The following is an 18,547-nucleotide window of genomic DNA, read 5'->3' as shown; positions in this document are numbered from 1 at the left end:
AGAGACCCACTCTGCCAAGGTTGTTCGGGACTCTAACCCGCCTTGGACTTATGCCAATGGCTCTCCGCACATCCTTACTACCTCCAGAATGTCGCCACTGCTCGCGTCCCCGGCCTGAGTCGAGCTACTAGGCTTCGCGGTCGGAACGACTTATCCGGCCAGCTAAGTGTTAGGCTGCGTTCAACATGACATGAGGACGTACAGCGTATCGGTCCTTAAACGACTCAGACGGAGTCACTATGTTCAAACCTACACAAGACCCCGCCCGGTCTTAATTCATTATTCACATGGTTCTTTTCCACGATAGCAAATATAGCCAACCGTGATCCACCTCATCCTAAAGCTCGCAGGTGACAGGAAATCACCTGACTTCTACCGCACTAAGCATGGCTAAGCATTTAACCCGTCCTGAACTTAAATAGGATTCCAGTGCGATATCTGGACAAGGAAGGATATATAATGCAGCAATTGGTTCCAACCAATTCCTATACTTAATGCATCATCAACAATAAAAGATACTCAATGTATTTGTGAAAACATAGGAGGCTTAATATGCTCCGGGGCTTGCCTTTCAGGAATGAGGAAGGCTGGTGGTCAGGGCACTCGGGCAATTCCTCCGCGGCGACTGCTTCGTCGGTTTCCTGCACCTTGGGTTCCTCCTCCTGGTTGGCTCCCTCGAACTCCAGCAACGTCACTCCCTCTGGCACACCTATTGCATGAATGCGCAAGATAAATATCATGAATGCACATGAACGAATGTCAGGGATGCTCGGGGAATGCACATGTTCGCTGTAGTTTGCATATTCCAACTTAAGCCCTATTCACATCACTTTACTTACCCAGTTTATACAACCTAATGTATAATTGCTCATCTTCAGTTAATGACCTAGCACCTGCACCTAAGCATATTCTCAAGTTAGGCTAACCCCTAAACAATCAATGAGAACATTGCACAAGCATACACTCAAGCATTTGTATTACCAAATGGAGACTAAGTATCGGTACAGTAAACTAGCCATAACTAGAGATTTATAAATCCAAATGATATGCAACAAGACAATCTGGAAAGCTTATAAAATTGTCTACAAAACATTTTCAGACCTCAAAGCATGATTCAAACCTTTACCAGGTCGAATTCATCAATCAACAGAAGTCTATCCTCACAAGGCAGAGAATCAGCAAAAACTGCAACCTAACTTTAAACAGCTGTAGTTTCTAAACTACTAGGCCAAATGCCCTCAAATTTTGACAGGAGCTAGCTACCTAATTTATCTACAACTCTTGTATTCAACTCATTCACAGAAAACCAAATTATCATGGGGAGCTTTCTAAAGTCCCCAGATCTGTCCAGAGGGACATGATGCAAACAATTAATTATTAACTTATGATATAAACACTTAATTGGACAAAACTAACTTTACTGATATATCACACATATCACAAGAACACCAGAAAGTAGGGTGTCCATCACCAAAATATTTCTTTTAATACCTTTCTTAATTTATTTAATTAATTAGGGGAAATAGTAAACATATATGAAAACTGCCCCATTAATTCTACAAAAATTACAGTAGACACTACATGCTCTAAATAGACTACCATAAAAATTTCACACCATTTGAGTAAGTATTACAACCTACACAAAAATGGTAAGGCAGAATGGCTTAAAATGACATAATTAGGAAACCCTAGTGAAAAGTGTCAAGAAACAGATTTCATATTTTTCCTTGCATTCTTAAGGTACTGGGATACTCTCCAACAAATTTCATAGTCAATGGATTCATAAATAAATTACTAAAATTCCCACAAGAATCATCCAATGATAAAAGGAAAATCTATAACTCAAAAACTACACATGCAATGACTCTCAAATTTTAACCAGAGCTTCTACTAAGCAATACTAGCTTACCCACAAAATTTCACAATTTTTGGATCACAGAAACTCAAGATATGATTTAAACAAGTTTGCATGCACTCAAAAACACTTTTTAAGTTCCTATTTAATTCATCCAAAATTTCTACAAAATGTGCTCAAGATATATTTTTCTTAAATACTAGACCTAACTGTGAGTCTAACAAAATTGTAAGTACTCAATTTGGATCTACCAATTGGGAGTTACAAAAATCACAAATCGGCATTCAAAACTGTATTTTTGAGCTAGCTTCCTGGGTCTGACTCACTTACAACCGGGACCCACTGGTCAGGGGACCCCGCCTGTCAGCGAGACCGAAAGCAGGGGACGACGCGGGATGGTGCGGAAGCGGCGCTAGCTCGCCGGCGGCGTGAACTCCGGCGAGGCCAATGACACTGGCGTGCTCCTAGAGATGATACGCACCTACCTATACCTTTTCCCCAACCGCTACCATGCTATAGCTATGACGGCGTCGACAATGGCGGACGGCGGCAAGGTCGCTGCGGCACCCCGGCGACGGCGAGCCCCCATTGCCCCACCCAAGCTCGGCACGAGCTTCACGGTGTCACTACGGAGCTAGCGAGGTAGGAAACAGAGGGTGAGAAGAACCCTAGCTAGCATGACCACGGCGAGGTCCAACTCCGGCGAGCCTCGGACGGCGGCAGAACGACCAAGCGGCCATACCAAACGTCGAGCGGCTGCGCGGAGATGACGACGAGATAGAGGAGCTCAAGGCCGAGCTATGAGCGAGATAGAGCGAGGTGAGACACGACGGCGAGCGCGTGAGAGCTCGTCGAAGCCAACGGCGGCAATGGAGCTCCGACGCGGGGAAGGAGAAATGTGGCCTCACCCTTGACTCACTAACACAACGGCGAGGTGGACGAGCAAACAGAGGCTATGGTGGAGCTTTGGGTGGTTCGAATCGAGCGGAGATGCGACGACGTCGAGACGCGAGCTCGGCGTGGCCGTGGTGGCGATGGCGTCGCCCTCAGTCCGCCTCGGCTTGCACGGTGAAGAAGAGGAAATGGAAGTGGAGTGAGCTGGTGGCGTCGTCCATTTCAATCCAGCCAGCACACGGCACGGTCAGGCCAATTCGAGCGCGTGGCGGCCACGCGGCGGCCGTCCTCTGTCGCTGGTCGGCCATGACCGGTCGGTCAGAACGGCCATCAGGCCTGATGAAGCCGACTGACAGGCGATATTTGGTGGTGATTAACTTCTAAACCGTGATGATCTAGCTCATGTCTTAGTTAACAAAGATGGAGATCTACATGTGGTCTACAACTTTCACAATTGGAGCTCGAGCTGGTTCGGCTTGGTTTGCAAACTACAGAGCTCTCAACTAGGGTACATGAAACTGAAAACCGGTTTCAGACTTAGAAAATTTTCAGAGTTTCAACATAGATCTCAAAACTGACTTGTGGACCATTTTTGAACATGTTGTGCACATTTTCATGAGATGGCCATAAAATAACTTTTGTTCCTTATATAATTCTCTACAACTTTGCTTTAGGTTGCTCAGACATGCAATTATCCTAAGCCACACTTTTTAAACAGTCAAACAAAAAGGGTTCAGGGGTCAAATTTGGTCAAACCATGACTTGGAAACCTAATTAGCCAAAGTGATCAACATGAACAATGTTCCAAAAGACATTCTAGGTGTAACTAAGTTACTTAGGATGATTATTAGCCACACCACACATTGGTCACACACGAATCAAGCAAGGTATGTACTGAAACAATGAAAAACACCTGAAATGTTACAACTGTTTCATAGTCATGTTTCACATGTTTCATGATCTTGTTGCATAGTATTAACTAATCTTGTTTCACTAAGTGAGTGGCACATGTTGCACTTAAGTGTTGCACACTTTACATTTCATAAAAGAACAACACACATGAAATATACAACATGTTGCAATGTTTCGAAATCATGTTTCATGTGATATAAGTTCACGAATGGATGCATGATGCTCATGTTCATGAAATGCAGTGCAAATGTGGAAGCTAAACACCAGGGGTGTTACAGTGGCGGCCCGCGAAGCAGGGCTGCCAACGGAGTTTCGGCCGAAGGAGGTGCATGTGGTGGTGGTGGACGCGGCAGTGCAGCTAGCTTGGTGGAGGCGCCTCCGATTGGAGCTGTCCGCGGGAGTTCCCCCGCGGCGGCCATGGCGAGCAGCAGGAACAACGCACCTGGCGGTGGCAGGATCCAGCGTCCCAGAGCGGATTTGCCTAGTTCAGGTGAGCCACGGTCGGAAGAAATCCGGACGGACATGGTGGTATGCTCGGCCGAGGCGCCGGTGGTCTGCACCCATGGGGGCAACGACGACGGACCAAGAGTCGGCCATGGCGGCGGACAACAGTAGTTTTGGCGACATGGCGTGGCTCTCGCCCAGAGTTGTTTGCTACCATGCACAGGGGTGAGAACATGCTGACGGAGATGGTGGGGCACACGGCTCAGCAGTGGTACGATGGTGCCAATGGTGGGGAACGATGGTGGTGAGAGTTGAGAGCAGATCGACGGCTCCGAGACAGGCATAGGCACAGGTAAGTGGACCAGGCACAGGCAGCCGTCGTCCTAGGTCCCAGCCATCGCGAGTACTTTTATATGCATGCACGCAAACTCGATTGCTCTTGCATGCACCGTGAGCTCATTGATACATGATCCATGCATGTACGCACAGTCGCACACAGGGCAGTGGTCTCCTAGCAGTGTCCACGGAGGTGAGGGCGTGAGGCAGCTCTGGCCGCCGCCATGCGGACCCGGTGCGGTTGGGCTGTGCGAGGTAGCCACGCGGCGTAGGGCATGTGTCGCTGCCTATCAGTGTGTCCATGCTCAACCAGGCAGCTGGGTTGTGAAAGAAAGGTGTCTCGACAGTGGAATTCACGGCAATAGCAGCTACCGTGACAGAATGCTATTTGAAGGTAACAGTTCATTCTTTCGGTGGTATTTTACGTGACGGATAACTTTTGATAGTATTTTTCGAATGTCGTAATCTTTGGATGCTATGAAACTAATTTTCCCAGCAATTTACTACTATAAACTTTGTTGGCAACGCTGGAAACTTGTGACAATTTTTTTCCCAGAAACTATTGGCTCATTTTTGCCCAGAAACTATGGGCTTATGAGTCCCGTAACTGTTGTGCTTTAAATTTCTTCGCGTAATTAAGTCCTTGTTTAGTTGGACCCCAAAGTCCAAAAAAGTTGCTATAGTACCTGTCACATCGAATGTTTGTGGCCCGTGCATGGAGCATTAAATATAGACGAAAAGAAAAACTAATTGCACAGTTTGGTGGGAAATTGCGAGACGAACGTTTTAAGCCTAATTAGTCAATATTTAGACACTATTTACCAAATAAAAACAAAGTTGAAAGCCCCAAATTTCAAATTTCGCGAAACAAGGTCAGAGTTGAGTGGACGGTGGTCTGTGACGGCTCTAGTATTGCGTGCCCGTGGGTGCTCTGCATTATTCCCCTCCCCCCTTTCCAGCGCACCCAGCCCATCAACCAAACGCACGCACGCGCGCGCCACCGCGGCTCCCCTGCGCTGCGTAATGGACGCCGTAGCGTTCCCGCCGCCGCCCGCGCCGTTCCTCGACGAGGACCTTGACTTCGGCGACTTCACCTTCGCCTCCGCGCCCGCCGCGCCGCAGCCGCAGCTGCCCGCCGCCGCCTTCGCCGCCTTCGACGACGACTGGGGCGACTTCGTGGCGAGCGGGCTCGGATCCGACGCGGCCGCCTCGGCGCCGCCGACGGCCGCGCCCGCCGCAGCTCCCTCCTCCTCGTCGTCCTGGGCGAAGCCGCGGGGCCCGCTGCCCCTCTCCCTGTTCGGCACCGCCGCCGACGACGGCGGCCAGGAGGAGGAGGAAGGGCCCGCCTGGCCGCCGCCCACGGCCACGGCACCCCAGCGCGCCCTGTCCTTCCCCTCCAACGGGTCCGAGCCCGCGGATCTGAAGGACCTCATCGCTGGCCTCTACGGATCTCAGCCGCCACCCGTCGCCGACGCGGTCCTGGACCCGCAAGTGGAGGCGGAGGATGACGAAGGGTTCGGAGACGATGATTGGGAATTCACGGCGGCGACGGCGGAACCTGTCGATCAGGATGGAGACGGACCTGGGCATGCGGATGGAATTGGTAAGATTGAGGTGAGCCTGCCCGCGCACTGTGACGCATTTCCTGATCCTCTTCGTCTTTGATTTTAGTGCCGTTGCCAAATTGTCGTGAGATTGAGATGTTTGGGCTTTGTAGGAGTGACATCGACTCTATCCAAATCCAGTATGAAATGATTGTTTCAAACTCCCAGGACTGTTTGGGGGTGGCCACTGGCCGGCGTGATGGATTGATAGTGATAAAATGTGACACTTACGGAATGCAAACTTGAATATGGGTGGTGTAAAATGAAGGGTGGGCTACTGGGCTGAGATGTGCAATCTTGTTGCTGGGAGATGGAAGGATTGTTGATTCCTTGCGAACTTTAAGCTAGACAGCCAAAGCTGTCCTGCTTTACAAAATCCCTGAGCTAGACTTGTTTCTATTGCAACATTAGGATGCCTCTAATAAACGGAAATTAGATTACATTGTTGAAGTAGAACTATTTTGCAGGTCTTTGTTTTGCCTATTTGTGCACATGGGAAAGGTGAATATCTGAGCGATGTTTTCATATCTTTCAGGATATAACAAAATCATTGAGCACTGACCAGGAAGACTGGTCGTCGTTTACCAGTGTTGATGACAAATTGAACCATGTTCATCAAACAACCGATGGTCTTGGGACGCATGAGTCCACTGTAGAATCTGTGAAGGCCTCCACTTATTCGCCAGCTAATAATTCAGCCATACTGAACCTGTACAAAGAAAGCGAACAGGCTGACACTATTCACATTGCTCAAAGCTCTGCAGAAAGTGTCCAGAGTTCATCTGATCTGTTTTCTAATAATGAAATGGTGAGCATTCATTGTATCTAAGTTTTCCACTGACACAACTTATTTCATATTCTTTTGATGTACACTAATGATCAGTGATCAGAACTCTTCATTTGAAACAGATGACAACCATTCCAGTAGGTCAACAAGTGATTGCATTTTGATTGAATTCTACCATAGACTGAGAGAAGAGTCCTTGACAGCAATATCTCGGCACGTGAAGGATCTTAGGGTCAGTGGTTACATTGCATTTATGAAAGGTCATTATTTGTGTATTTTGTTGCTTCATACTTTTCTAACTAAGGATATGCATTCAGGAAGCACAAAAGGAATCTACATTCTCTGATGAAAACAACAAAGAAACTGCAATCGGAAGGGATATTCAGGTGTGTCCCTGATCATTTATCTATAAATGAGATTTTTCTTGTGAATATATTGAAGGATTGCCTTGACCATAACTTTTTTTTTGTGTATTCTTATGTTCGTGTGCATCAACTCGAGAACCGGTAATCATTGTTATTAATCCATTTTCCACCAATCTCCAGGAAATATACGACAAACTAAAAGATTCTTTGCTGCCCAAAGGCTTTTTCACAGAGGAACAGCCTCGGAAGGATGTATATATCACAGAACTCCTTAATTGTATCAAAGAGGAACATCTGAAGGATTTGGAACAAGAATATTGTTTAGCAGAAAAGATAGAACGGGTATGTATCATACTATCATCGTCTATGTTACGTAAGTTTCTGATCATTATAAGTATGTTGTATAGGAACTCTACCTACTGTTGGCAATCCAAAAATCACATATGAAATTTTCCTTGGAAATTTCTGAGTCTTGAATGGACTTCTTCCTTAATTTATAGTTTCAACTCAAGATCAATACACTCTTTTTTTTTCCCTGAACCACTTTTTTTCCTCTGCTCAGTTTGACATCATTATTTTATGTTAATATTATTATAACTAATCCCTTCTGGTAAACTTACTCTAGAAATTTTTCTTGAATGATTTCCTATTGTTTATAATCTAATCTGCATTATGTGCAGCCAATCTTGCAATACACCTTCTGTTTCTTGCTCACATGATTGATGTGATTTTGGATAATATATTGACCTGTCTGATAACAAATTTCAGGCATCGGAGGACACAGATGTTGCAGTTGAACTTTACAAGCTCAGTGTTTCCACCCTACATATACTGAAACTAGCATCCAAAGAGGAACAGGGTGATTATGTTGGTTCATGGCACAGTATGCTTCTGTCCTGTGCCCAAGAATTGCAGCATGGTGCAGCACTTTGGCAAGAATTTTATCATGCAAATGTCTGCGACAGAGTAGTTTCTGAAGGTACAAATATTCTGCACAATCAGAAAAGCTTTATCATTTGGGATCATTTATCTTCACAGATAGAAGTCAACTATAAACTGCCATCTATGTTGGTTTTACAGGTGGTCACTACTTTATTGCTCTTGGGGAGATATATAGAGTTGCACAGATTTTACATTTATCCTTGCAGTGTTTCAAGCCCTGGGTTCTTGCAGATCTTGGAATGTTGAGTAAAATGTTGTCTTCTTTGGACAGCTGCACTGATGCTTGGACTAGTGGTTTGGAAATGGCTCTTAAGATGGTCATTGACAGGAATCACATAGATGCATGTTTTGCTAAAGCTCTCATGGAGTCGATTAAGAATATTACAAAACTTGAAGTGCCCAATCTACAAAGAATTGTTCCCAACAACGAGATGCGATGTAGACTAACTCTCTTGCCAAGTAGTCTTCTTCCAGGTAAAACTCCCAAACTCATGCTACTGTTGCAAACAGAAATTTTCAGCTCTGAAGATTCTTCTTCCAAGATATCAACTAATTACTGTTGTCCTTAATGTAGGATTGAATGTGGTAATGTGGAATGGTGGTCACTATTTTGTTAAAGTTGCAAATCTGTGGGCAAACCGGATATCTCCTGATCCTCCTCTGCTGCCAAGCAACCCCGCCTCTTCAATAAACAACGCAGCAACACTCGCCAGTCATGCTGAATAACATGTCAAACCTCTGAGGCTGTGACCTACTCTGATGGAAGCATCAAATGCATTTTGTGTAAAACCCCCAAGTTGTCTTTCTACGTAGAGGGCTGTTTTTGGAAGATAGAGATCCAAGGTGACTGTTCCTTTGCTGGTCATTCTTTTGTACAAGTTGTAATTTACACCATTCTTTCCGTAGTGCCAGATAATGGCACTAGTATAGCAAGTCAAAAGGGAATGTCAAGTAATCAAGTTTGGAGTTGAACTTCTGGTATAATGTTGTACTAAAACCATCTGATATGGTGCAAATGTGTAGAATATCCAAGCTGAGAATCGGAATACGGAACATGGAAACTGTCACTCTTTTGCTAGGTTAGTGTTATCGGCTTTGCTGTGTTTTGTTGGATCAGCTAGTATTCCTCAGTTATGCATTGTGATTGTGTTGTGTGTGTATCAAGTCAATGAGTTGCTCAGTCCAACGTTTTGACAATGGTCACCAGATCTATTTATTAGCTTTTAAAAGATACGTTTCATTTTACACCATTCTTTTCAAAGTGACGGATAATGGCACTAGTGTAGCAAGCCAAAAAAGAACGTTCAGTTTGGAACTGAACAACTTGTATAATGTTGTACTAAAAACATGTGACATGGTGCATTTTTGTAAATTATTAACAATGCTGAAAATTGGAATACAGAACGTGGAAACTCTTCTTTTGCTATGAGTTACCAGCTTTGATGTGAATTGTGTTTTGCTGAATCAGTTGGTATTCATCAGCTATGCATTGTAGATTTAATCGATCAAGTTGCTCAGCCGAACTTTGGGCCTGTTTGTTTCCGCTCATAAGCGCGTTGGCGACCGAGATGCGCGGAAAACGCGAGATAATCCCGCCGAACGGTCTGCGGCGCTCGCGTGTTTCATAGCAGAAAATGAACGCGGCTCGGCGATTCCCAAAACGCGGCCTTGGAGCCGCGTTCGCTCAAACGCGAACGCGCGATACGGCATCGCGGAAACAAACAGGCCCTTTGTCGATGGTCACTTGTCGTAAGAACAGATGACAGCCATGAGTGGAACCGCTAGAACAGATGACAGAGCCATGAGTGGAACCGCTAGAATTTTATAGAGAAAATTTCCTATTTAACACCAGAAATAATGATGCTTTTCTATTTGACACCGAAATTAAAATTCTTTCCTATATGTCCTCCACTTAAGTTTTTCTTTCATATTTGGCATTTCCGTCAGTTCTGTTAGCGACTAACCTTAGTTGTCCAAGTGAGGCAATGGGAAAAGACCGTTATGCCCTTTGAGGGAAGCAAATGAACTCGGTAGTCTCTGGGAGTCGTGGCTGTTCGTCCTCAGGGCTGGCCGTCGCGGACACGCGGGCGAGCGCCGCGGCCTCGAGGCCGGCCATCGCGGACATGGGGGCGGCCATCGCGACCAAGGCGTGCGCGAGCAGGGCCGGTGCGTCGAGGACACAGCACCAACTCACAGCAGGCCGCTGCGCCTGCTAGCTCCGGCGAGGCCGCGCCCATCCCGTCGCCGCGCCTGCGAGCTCTGGCCCCGGCCGCGCCGCCGCGGGAGAGGCCGCCATGGCCGCGTGCCTGCGAACCCTGAACGCCGGCCGCACGCTGTGCTCTGTTTTGCCCCAGTGTTTCTTTGCTTGATGTCATCATGACGTCATACGCGTTATATGGTTGTTTTCCTTTAGAAAAATAATCTCATAAATTCATTATATATTATGAATACACGTATACGTGTCTCACACCGGCAACAAAACTGAGCCATCCATCTCGTGATCTACGGCTAAGATTAAACGGATTGATATTGAACTGATATAATTATAAGTAATTATATAAGATTATGTTCATTCCTTTATTTATTTTACAAAAGCAAAAAGAAAAATATAGCAGTTCGAGATAAAAACATTCAAAAAGAAGATAGCAATGTCAACCATGGAATGTCATGACTGGTAAAAAAAACTCCAGGGGTAAAACGGACTTTTCTCCTAGGACTTAACACCGTTAGCAGTCCAAACTGACGGAAATGTCAAATGGGAAAGAAAAACTCGAGTGAAGGACAGATAGGAAAGCATTTCAGTTTCGGTGTCAAATAAGAAAGCAGCATTATTTCTGGTGTCAAATAGGAAATTTTCTCAATTTGATATATTAGCCAACTACAAAATAAGTTATTCTGTAGCCACCTCCGTTTACGATAATTTTATATATTAATTTACGATAATGTCAGTACATATTTACGATAGTTGGGTTACCATAACACATGGAGATATTTACCATAACGTTATAGTAAACCACTTAGTAAGGAGTTACTATAATCTCATAAATTAACATAGTAATTATCGTAACTCAAAGTGGCTACAGAATAAGTTATTTTGTAGCCAACTACAGGATAGTAGTTCTATATATGTAGCCGGCTACAAAATAACTTATTCTGTAGCCACTTTGAGTTACGATAATTACTATGTTAATTTACGATATTATAGTAACTCCTTACTAAGTGATTTACTATAACGTTATGGTAAATATCCCCATGTGTTATGATAATCCAACTATCGTAAATATATATTGACATTATCGTAAATTAGTATATAAAATTATCGTAAATGGAGATGGCTACAGAATAGCCTCTCATATATATATATATATATATATATATATATATATATATATATATATATATATATATATATATATATATATATATATATATATATATATATATATATATATATGATCCTGGATGTGGATCCAAGAAGCATAGGATGGCAAACAGATCGAAATATTGATAACCTTTCTCTCAGTTAGATTGATCAGAAACAGAAATAACAAGCAGAAAGAGATAGGATTAGCAAAAAAACAGGCCAGATCAGCATTTGAAATGGCAACCTAACGAGGGAACAGTATGCTTGCATTATTCCATCAGCCCATTTAACTGTTACACCGCAGTTTAGTCTAGCAAATTTCGAACTACATCACAATTGGAACTGGAAAAGCAAATCCGATGATGGTACCATAGGAAAAACTGCTCATTTCTCAAGCGCTATAGGATTATACATAGCCAATAAGTTTAGGCCCAGTCAAAAATAGGCAAAAACATGCCCTAGTAGACAAGCATAGGCTGATTGTCTAAGCATCCAGCTCAATGATCTTCACAACAGATGAATCACCAACTTTCTGGCAAACAACGACACGGTCATGGGACTTGATCACACCCGAGGCTTTGCCATGATCAAGAGCAACCTTCAACACAGACTCATTTGTAGCGCTGGTAGATTCAGCCTGAAAGACACAATGAAGATTGATTAATACCAAGTCACCAGACAGTCATTTGTTAGTTCAGTCAGGTATCAATCAGTTTGCCCCACCCAACTTGAAATAGACGAAAAAAATTTAAGTTCAGCTAAGTACAATTGAGGGCTTCATTATTTTACACTGGCCTTGTCTTATAAGCTATTATTCTATAGGCTCAATAAACCAGCCGAGAGTTTTGAAAATGTTTTGATTAACCATACTTATCATACCATGCAAACTGTTTGAAACTGAACTAGTGAACTGCATTCTAGTGTTCTTGCCTTGGGACTTGGTGCGAAGCCCAATGGAAGCAAGAACACTAGAACATGATATTGTTATGTTAATAAAGGTCGATATATATGTACGAACCCTAGCTTCATACTACTTGCTGAAAATCGTCAAACTGTCAACCATAGAAGAGTTGAAACGAAGCTACATTTTGAAGAATACAATGATGCTAATCCCATATATGAGCTACACCCAGGAAATCAGAAGTATGTATTGCAATTATAGTATATACTTAAATCCCTCTAACAAAGGAGATGTTTATCTTACTGGATGCCTTGGATCAGCAAGCATAGGGAAGAGGCCTCTAACTATGAGTGATTGTCTTGCCTGCAAGAAATCAAACAACAAATGAGTCACATAGTACCAAATATCAGCACAATCCACTAACAAACAGAAAAAGAAGTTGAATGGTTACATGTTTAATGTCAATAAGCTAAACTTTGCACAGGCAATAATTCACAAATAAAATGATCAGCGTGCTAATAACAATATGAGAGCCCCACATTGCATAAATATAGAACATTGATGTGAAGATCACAAACACAAAAGGGAAAGGTTGTTCACGCACCTCAAAAGCACCTGTGAAACTCCACCTCAGTTGGTTTGTCTTCAGACGAGGAATGACAACAGAAAGAACAGGCATGCTGGGCCTGTACTTGGCAATGAGCCTGCAAATCATTTAGATATACATGAGACTAATTTTCACTAAACTTAAACTACAGCCCTGTACAAGCAATATTCATTTGTATATATATATATATATATATATATATATATATATATATATATATATATATATATATATATATATATATATATATATATATATTCATTATTTTACACTGGCCTTGTCTTATAAGCTATTATTCTATAGGCTCGATAAACCAGCCTGAGAGTTTTGAAAATGTTTTGATTAACCATACTTATCATACCATGCAAACTGTTGAAACTGAACTAGTGAACTGCATTCTAGTGTTCTTGCCTTGGGACTTGGTGCGGAGCCCAATGGAAGCAAGAACACTAGAACATAATATTGTTATGTTAATAAAGGTCGATATATATGTACGAACCCTAGCTTCATACTACTTGCTGAAAATCGTAAAACTGTCAACCATAGAAGAGTTGAAACGAAGCTACATTTTGAAGAATACAATGATGCTAATCCCATATATGAGCTACCCAGGAAATCAGAAGTATGTATTGCAATTATAGTATATACTTAAACCCCTCTAACAAAGGAGATGTTTATCTTACTGGATGCCTTGGATCAGCAAGCATAGGGAAGAGGCCTCTAACTATGAGTGATTGTCTTGCCTGCAAGAAATCAAACAACAAATGAGTCACATATCACCAAATATCAGCACAATCCACTAACAAACAGAAAACGAAGTTGAATGGTTACATGTTTATGTCAATAAGCTAAACTTTGCACAGGCAATAATTCACAAAAAAATGATCAGCGTGCTAATAACAATATGAGAGCCCCACAGTGCATAAGTATAGAACATTGATGTGAAGATCACAAACACAAAAGGAAAAGGTTGTTCACACACCTCAAAAGCACCTGTGAAACTCCACCTCAGTTGGTTTGTCTTCAGACGAGGAATGACAACAGAAAGAACAGGCATGCTGGGCCTGTACTTGGCAATGAGCCTGCAAATTATTTAGATATGCATGAGACTAATTTTCACTAAACTTAAACTACAGCCCTGTACACGCAATATTCATTTGTATATATATACCTTGCAGCTCGTCCAGAAGAGGTGAAGCAAATGATGACTGATGCCTTAACTTTGATAGCAGCCCGCACCTGGAAAAGTAGTTTATGGTAATTTAGACAAAAAAAATCAGTGTCATGACAATTCGTGATTGTGATACGACATTGATAGACAGAAAAATGTTTCTCATGCAAACATTAGACAAACAGACAAAGGTTGAAATATGAGAAGCATATAGATCTTACTGCTGAGGAAGCAATAGACTCCAAGTGGGTCATAGGTTCTCCCACATATTTCACAGTTCGCTTGTAGTATAAATCTTGGTTGAATACCTTCTCAGCCTGTAAAACAATTGACAAACATTGTTTACTAAATTGATCAATGACACGCTAGATGCAAAGCAAAACAAAGTACACATAGAAGTAAAGATAATTGTTGAAATGCAAATCCTTCATCTCTACAACTCAATAGAAATTTTACCTCAGCACAAATTCTGCCCACTGTTGAAATAGTCTCAACTGGATATAAACCACGGAGAGTCTCAGCACCAAGGAGAATGGCATCACTCCCTGAAGTAAAAGCAATTGTGCATCATGATTGGACTGTCCTTTCTAAGTGCACCATGGACCAGTATGTCAAGGCTATATAGGCCAGAGTCCACCAAAGATTTTTGGAAATCCACTAAAATTGTCAAAAACTTACCGTCAAGAACTGCATTTGCCACATCAGTTGCCTCCGCACGAGTAGGCCTGAGGTTGTCAGTCATGCTATCCACGACACGAGTAACAACAGCAGGCTTTCCAGCCATGTTGCACTTGTGAAGTGCAGACTTTTGAAACAAAAAGACCTACAATATGGAGAACCCAGAGAGGTAAAGATCAAAGGCTAAATGAACTGGTATAAAAAAGGACAATTGTCGCATCTTAAAACAAGAGAAAGGTATTATTTTATTATGAAATTTCAAGGTTATGTCACTAAAAGTTGATGTATACTGTCTGTATTTCCTTTAACAGCTTAGGTTTTGGGTACTAGCGTACGTCTAAATTGAGGTCTTCTGAACTGATGAAATGTTAGTTGAGAAAGCTGACCTTCTCAGGTGGAAGGTCAATTCCTAGGTTTCCTCTTGACAGAATGATACCATCAGCCTCTGCCAGTATTTCATCAAAATGGTTCAAGCCCTGCAAAGCAATAAGAAGTGGGATAGATTGTAAGACAAGTGATACGGTAGCTAATAATGAAAAAAAAGATCATCTTGAGAATACCTCAACATTCTCAATTTTGGCAAAAATCTGAGTTTGGCTAAGATCACCCAATTTTCGAGAGGTACTCACGTGCCTGTGTTGCAGGGGAAGAAAAAACTATTGCACTGTTAACAACATTCTTCTCAAACTAAGCTGGAGATACTGTATTCAAATATAGCTTACACAACCTTTAACTGAAGAAATACTTGTATTTCTTAGAAGCACAAGAATTATAGAGGACAAACGAAATAACTCAAAATACATCCATAATGTCAATAGTCGCCTACCTGCCGCACATCTTCTGCATGTCTTGTGTAGGACAAAGAGAGGAAGTCAATCTTATTTGGAGCACCCCATTTTTTGATAACCTGAAAGCAGTTCATGCAAGTAAAGTCTTAGGATGGGCCTAAAGACAGGGCTGGAACTTTACAGCAAATATAGTTCAGACCCAAAACTTTCATGTTGTTAAAAGTGAAATTCTGAAAGTTAGGGGGACACATCAAACTCAAAGCAACAGTTATGCAAGGATAAATAAATCACAATTTCGAGAGTTGCTGCTTACATCCTTATCCTCACCAGACAGCGTGGGCAAGTCAATATGGATCTGGGAACAATGCAGTGTGAAGAGTGACCCAGCCAAGGTAGCTGTGTTCTTGATTATACAAACCACATCATCTCCTTTAACTTCAGAAACCTATACAGGCAGAAAAGGGAATTGTTATCTGAAAACACAGAGGGTTACTGGAAGACATACGGAACATACAAATGTATAGCTGTAAGTACAGGATGCCAAAGGCTTTTTACCTCCAACCAAACTGAAGTAGTCTCACTACCAGTGAACAAGTATTGGCCCACAAATATCGTTGCACCTGGTGTCACAGCCTGCAAAGACCAAAAGTGTTTTTTTTTTTCAGTGCTGTGCTGTAATGTGGAAACAAGAGACTAAAAGTTAATCTGCTACAGTAGGTAGTCATAGGTTGATCTGCTAGCAGTTGCAGCTGATTGCCTAGAACTAGAAGTAATAATTAACTAAATACAGAACTGGATATTAGATCTGACGAAAAAGAGCGCAGCTTGTGCGTGTGCTAACTTTGGCGAGTCCAGCGAAGTTGATGGGCAGCAAGGTGGAGGAGGCTTCCTGGCCCTGGTGCGGCGTGAGCACGACAGTCCCGTTCTCCTCAAGGGAGATGGGGGTCTCACTCTTGTTGACCACCTGCAGCTCTGGTCCAACCGTGTCAAGCATAACCTGCAGGCAAGCAAGCAAAAGTGTGATCCAGTCGTCAGGTCGTGCCGCATAATGGCTGGCGCGTAACAATACCAAGCATTAGGTGCGTTTATTTGCAGTTATATATATGCGACGAGAATCAATGGCAGGATGGAGAGAAATAAAGATGGGGGGTCACTTACAGCGCAGAGCTTCTTGGTGGACTTGATGGCGAGCTTGAGGTTCTCGAGCGTCTCCTGGTGGTAGGCGGCGTCTCCCCAAGAGAAATCGAAGCGAGCGACTGCCAGCACATCGGAATTACATAAGTTTATTTATTCATTCATATATACAACAAAAGAAAAGAAATTGTATGTTCAAAAAAAGGAAAGAAAAGAAAAGAAATTGTGGTGTAATCTGAGCTAGCCAGGGAGGCAGAGAGAGCGAGACAGGGAGGCAGAGAGAGCGAGAAATTACCGGACATGCCGGCCTTGAGGCAGGAGGAGATGGTATCGACGGAGCGCGACTTGGGCCCCAGCGTGCCGACGATCTTAGTCATCGCCGGGAAGAAGCTCTGCGACGGGATCCATCCACAGGGCGGAATCAGACCAGAATCCGTGACGGTAGCTAGTCTCGTCAATTAAAGAAAATCTGAAGAGAGCAAAGATGGCGAGGAAGGGTGAGCGCGCGCGGCTTACGGTCTTGGATGGCTCGAGGATGGAGGCCATCCGGATGGGCTCCTCGAGGAGGAGGTTCGTCGAATGCATCGTGCCCTGTGGTCGTCGAGGTCGCGCTTCGGATCAGATCGGGAGAGAGAGAGCGAGGGAGCTGCTGGCGAGGACGATGCGGGGAGGAGCGAGCAGCGGCGCGGCTTTGTGCCCCCTCTTCTTCCTCTTCTCCAAGAAAAAGAATCGAAGGGGAAAGCAAGCTCGGCGGTGGATGCGAGATGGAGATGCGGATGGCGAGTGCGCTGCTCTTAATCACGATTCACGCACGCGTCAGAAGTGGTCTCACGGCAAATCTCGTGCAATTATAGGTCGTGGTGGTGCTTTCCAAATCCAAACCAATGGGTGCAAAAATAAACAAAAAATAATAATAATAATTCTACCAACGAAAACGAAACGGTGGACGGTGACACGCGCAGCGCAGCGCAGCGGCTTGGACGCTTGGTTTGGACTTTTGGACGGCGGACATGCCGCCGGTTTCAGAATTGGGTAGGTCGCACCGGTCAATGCCAACGCAACGGCGTCGCAAAACCGTGAGCCTATCTTGCCTGCCTGCCTGCCTGTGGGCACGGCGAAAGCTACTCCTGCTGCAATGGTGGCAATGTTGGGAAAGTTTGACGCCCGGATTTTGCATTTCCTCTCCTTGCAGTGTTTGTACCACAAGTGCCTGCCGCTACATGTGTCAAAGACTCATCAAAGAGGAAGAGGAAGAGGAAGAGGAAGAGAGAGAGAATCCCTGTCGCTCTCCCATCGTTAAAGCTTGTTCTCGCTTCTAGAACGTTGTTTACGACCCGCCAAATGAGAAAGCGTTTTCTCTCTACGGGCCTGTTTGGAATGCGGGATTTTTTTTCTATTCCTGCGTTTTTCCTGTGAAATTGAACTGATTCCTATGAAATTCGTGTGTAATTCCTGTAAAATTCCTGCGTTCCAAACAATGGGTATGCAGCTTTGCATATTCGTCCAGCGGTCCAGCTCTGCCACCTTTTTTCTTCTCCCCAAAAAAATTCCAACGTACGTGCCATGGTCTTTTCCGTTCTGCTTGACCGGATTGCTCTGTTCGCTCTTCTAGACGGAATCCAATATAGTACGTGGTCCAAGCAGGTTTACTACCGAAAGAGCATTGCATTGCTGTCGGATCCAAGCTAACTGTTAACCATCAACTAGGATCTAAATCTAAGCTATACCTGTCACTGTCAGGGACGACCACTGCTCTCAAGATTTC

At 43.7% G+C, this 18,547-nt stretch overlaps 1 protein-coding gene and 1 pseudogene across 2 annotated transcripts; one reads left to right on the top strand and one right to left on the bottom strand.

Annotated features, from left to right (window-relative positions):
- Positions 1-5,405: 5,405 nt before the first annotated feature.
- LOC136508227 (uncharacterized) lies at positions 5,406-9,527 on the top strand. Of its 2 annotated transcripts, XR_010771903.1 has the most exons (9): positions 5,406-6,055; positions 6,581-6,853; positions 6,936-7,064; positions 7,150-7,218; positions 7,378-7,539; positions 7,966-8,176; positions 8,278-8,613; positions 8,714-8,982; positions 9,163-9,527. XR_010771903.1 is itself a non-coding variant. In XM_066502872.1 (8 exons), exons 1-8 carry the CDS (start codon positions 5,465-5,467, stop codon positions 8,863-8,865), a joined length of 1,923 nt encoding a protein of 640 aa, XP_066358969.1. In that variant the 5' UTR covers positions 5,406-5,464; the 3' UTR covers positions 8,866-9,115. The 2 variants fall into 2 exon arrangements, 1 of the variants encoding a protein (XP_066358969.1); XM_066502872.1 differs by lacking the exon at positions 9,163-9,527 and having other exon boundaries at positions 8,714-9,115.
- Positions 9,528-11,748: 2,221 nt separating this feature from the next.
- Positions 11,749-17,609, bottom strand: LOC136508234 (pyruvate kinase 1, cytosolic-like; annotated as a pseudogene).
- Positions 17,610-18,547: the final 938 nt, after the last annotated feature.

This window comes from Miscanthus floridulus, chromosome 15, assembly GCF_019320115.1.
Source record: "Miscanthus floridulus cultivar M001 chromosome 15, ASM1932011v1, whole genome shotgun sequence".
Lineage (NCBI taxonomy): Eukaryota > Viridiplantae > Streptophyta > Magnoliopsida > Poales > Poaceae > Miscanthus > Miscanthus floridulus.
This window is presented reverse-complemented; position numbering and strand designations above follow the sequence as displayed.

Excerpts from the sequence above, each read along its gene's own strand:
- LOC136508227 (XM_066502872.1), top strand. The coding sequence starts at position 5,465 with ATGGACGCCGTAGCGTTCCCGCCGCCGCCCGCGCCGTTCCTCGACGAG. Across the intron at positions 7,540-7,965 it reads TAGCAGAAAAGATAGAACGG|GCATCGGAGGACACAGATGT; the intron begins GTATGTATCATA and ends AACAAATTTCAG. Across the intron at positions 8,614-8,713 it reads GCCAAGTAGTCTTCTTCCAG|GATTGAATGTGGTAATGTGG; the intron begins GTAAAACTCCCA and ends TCCTTAATGTAG.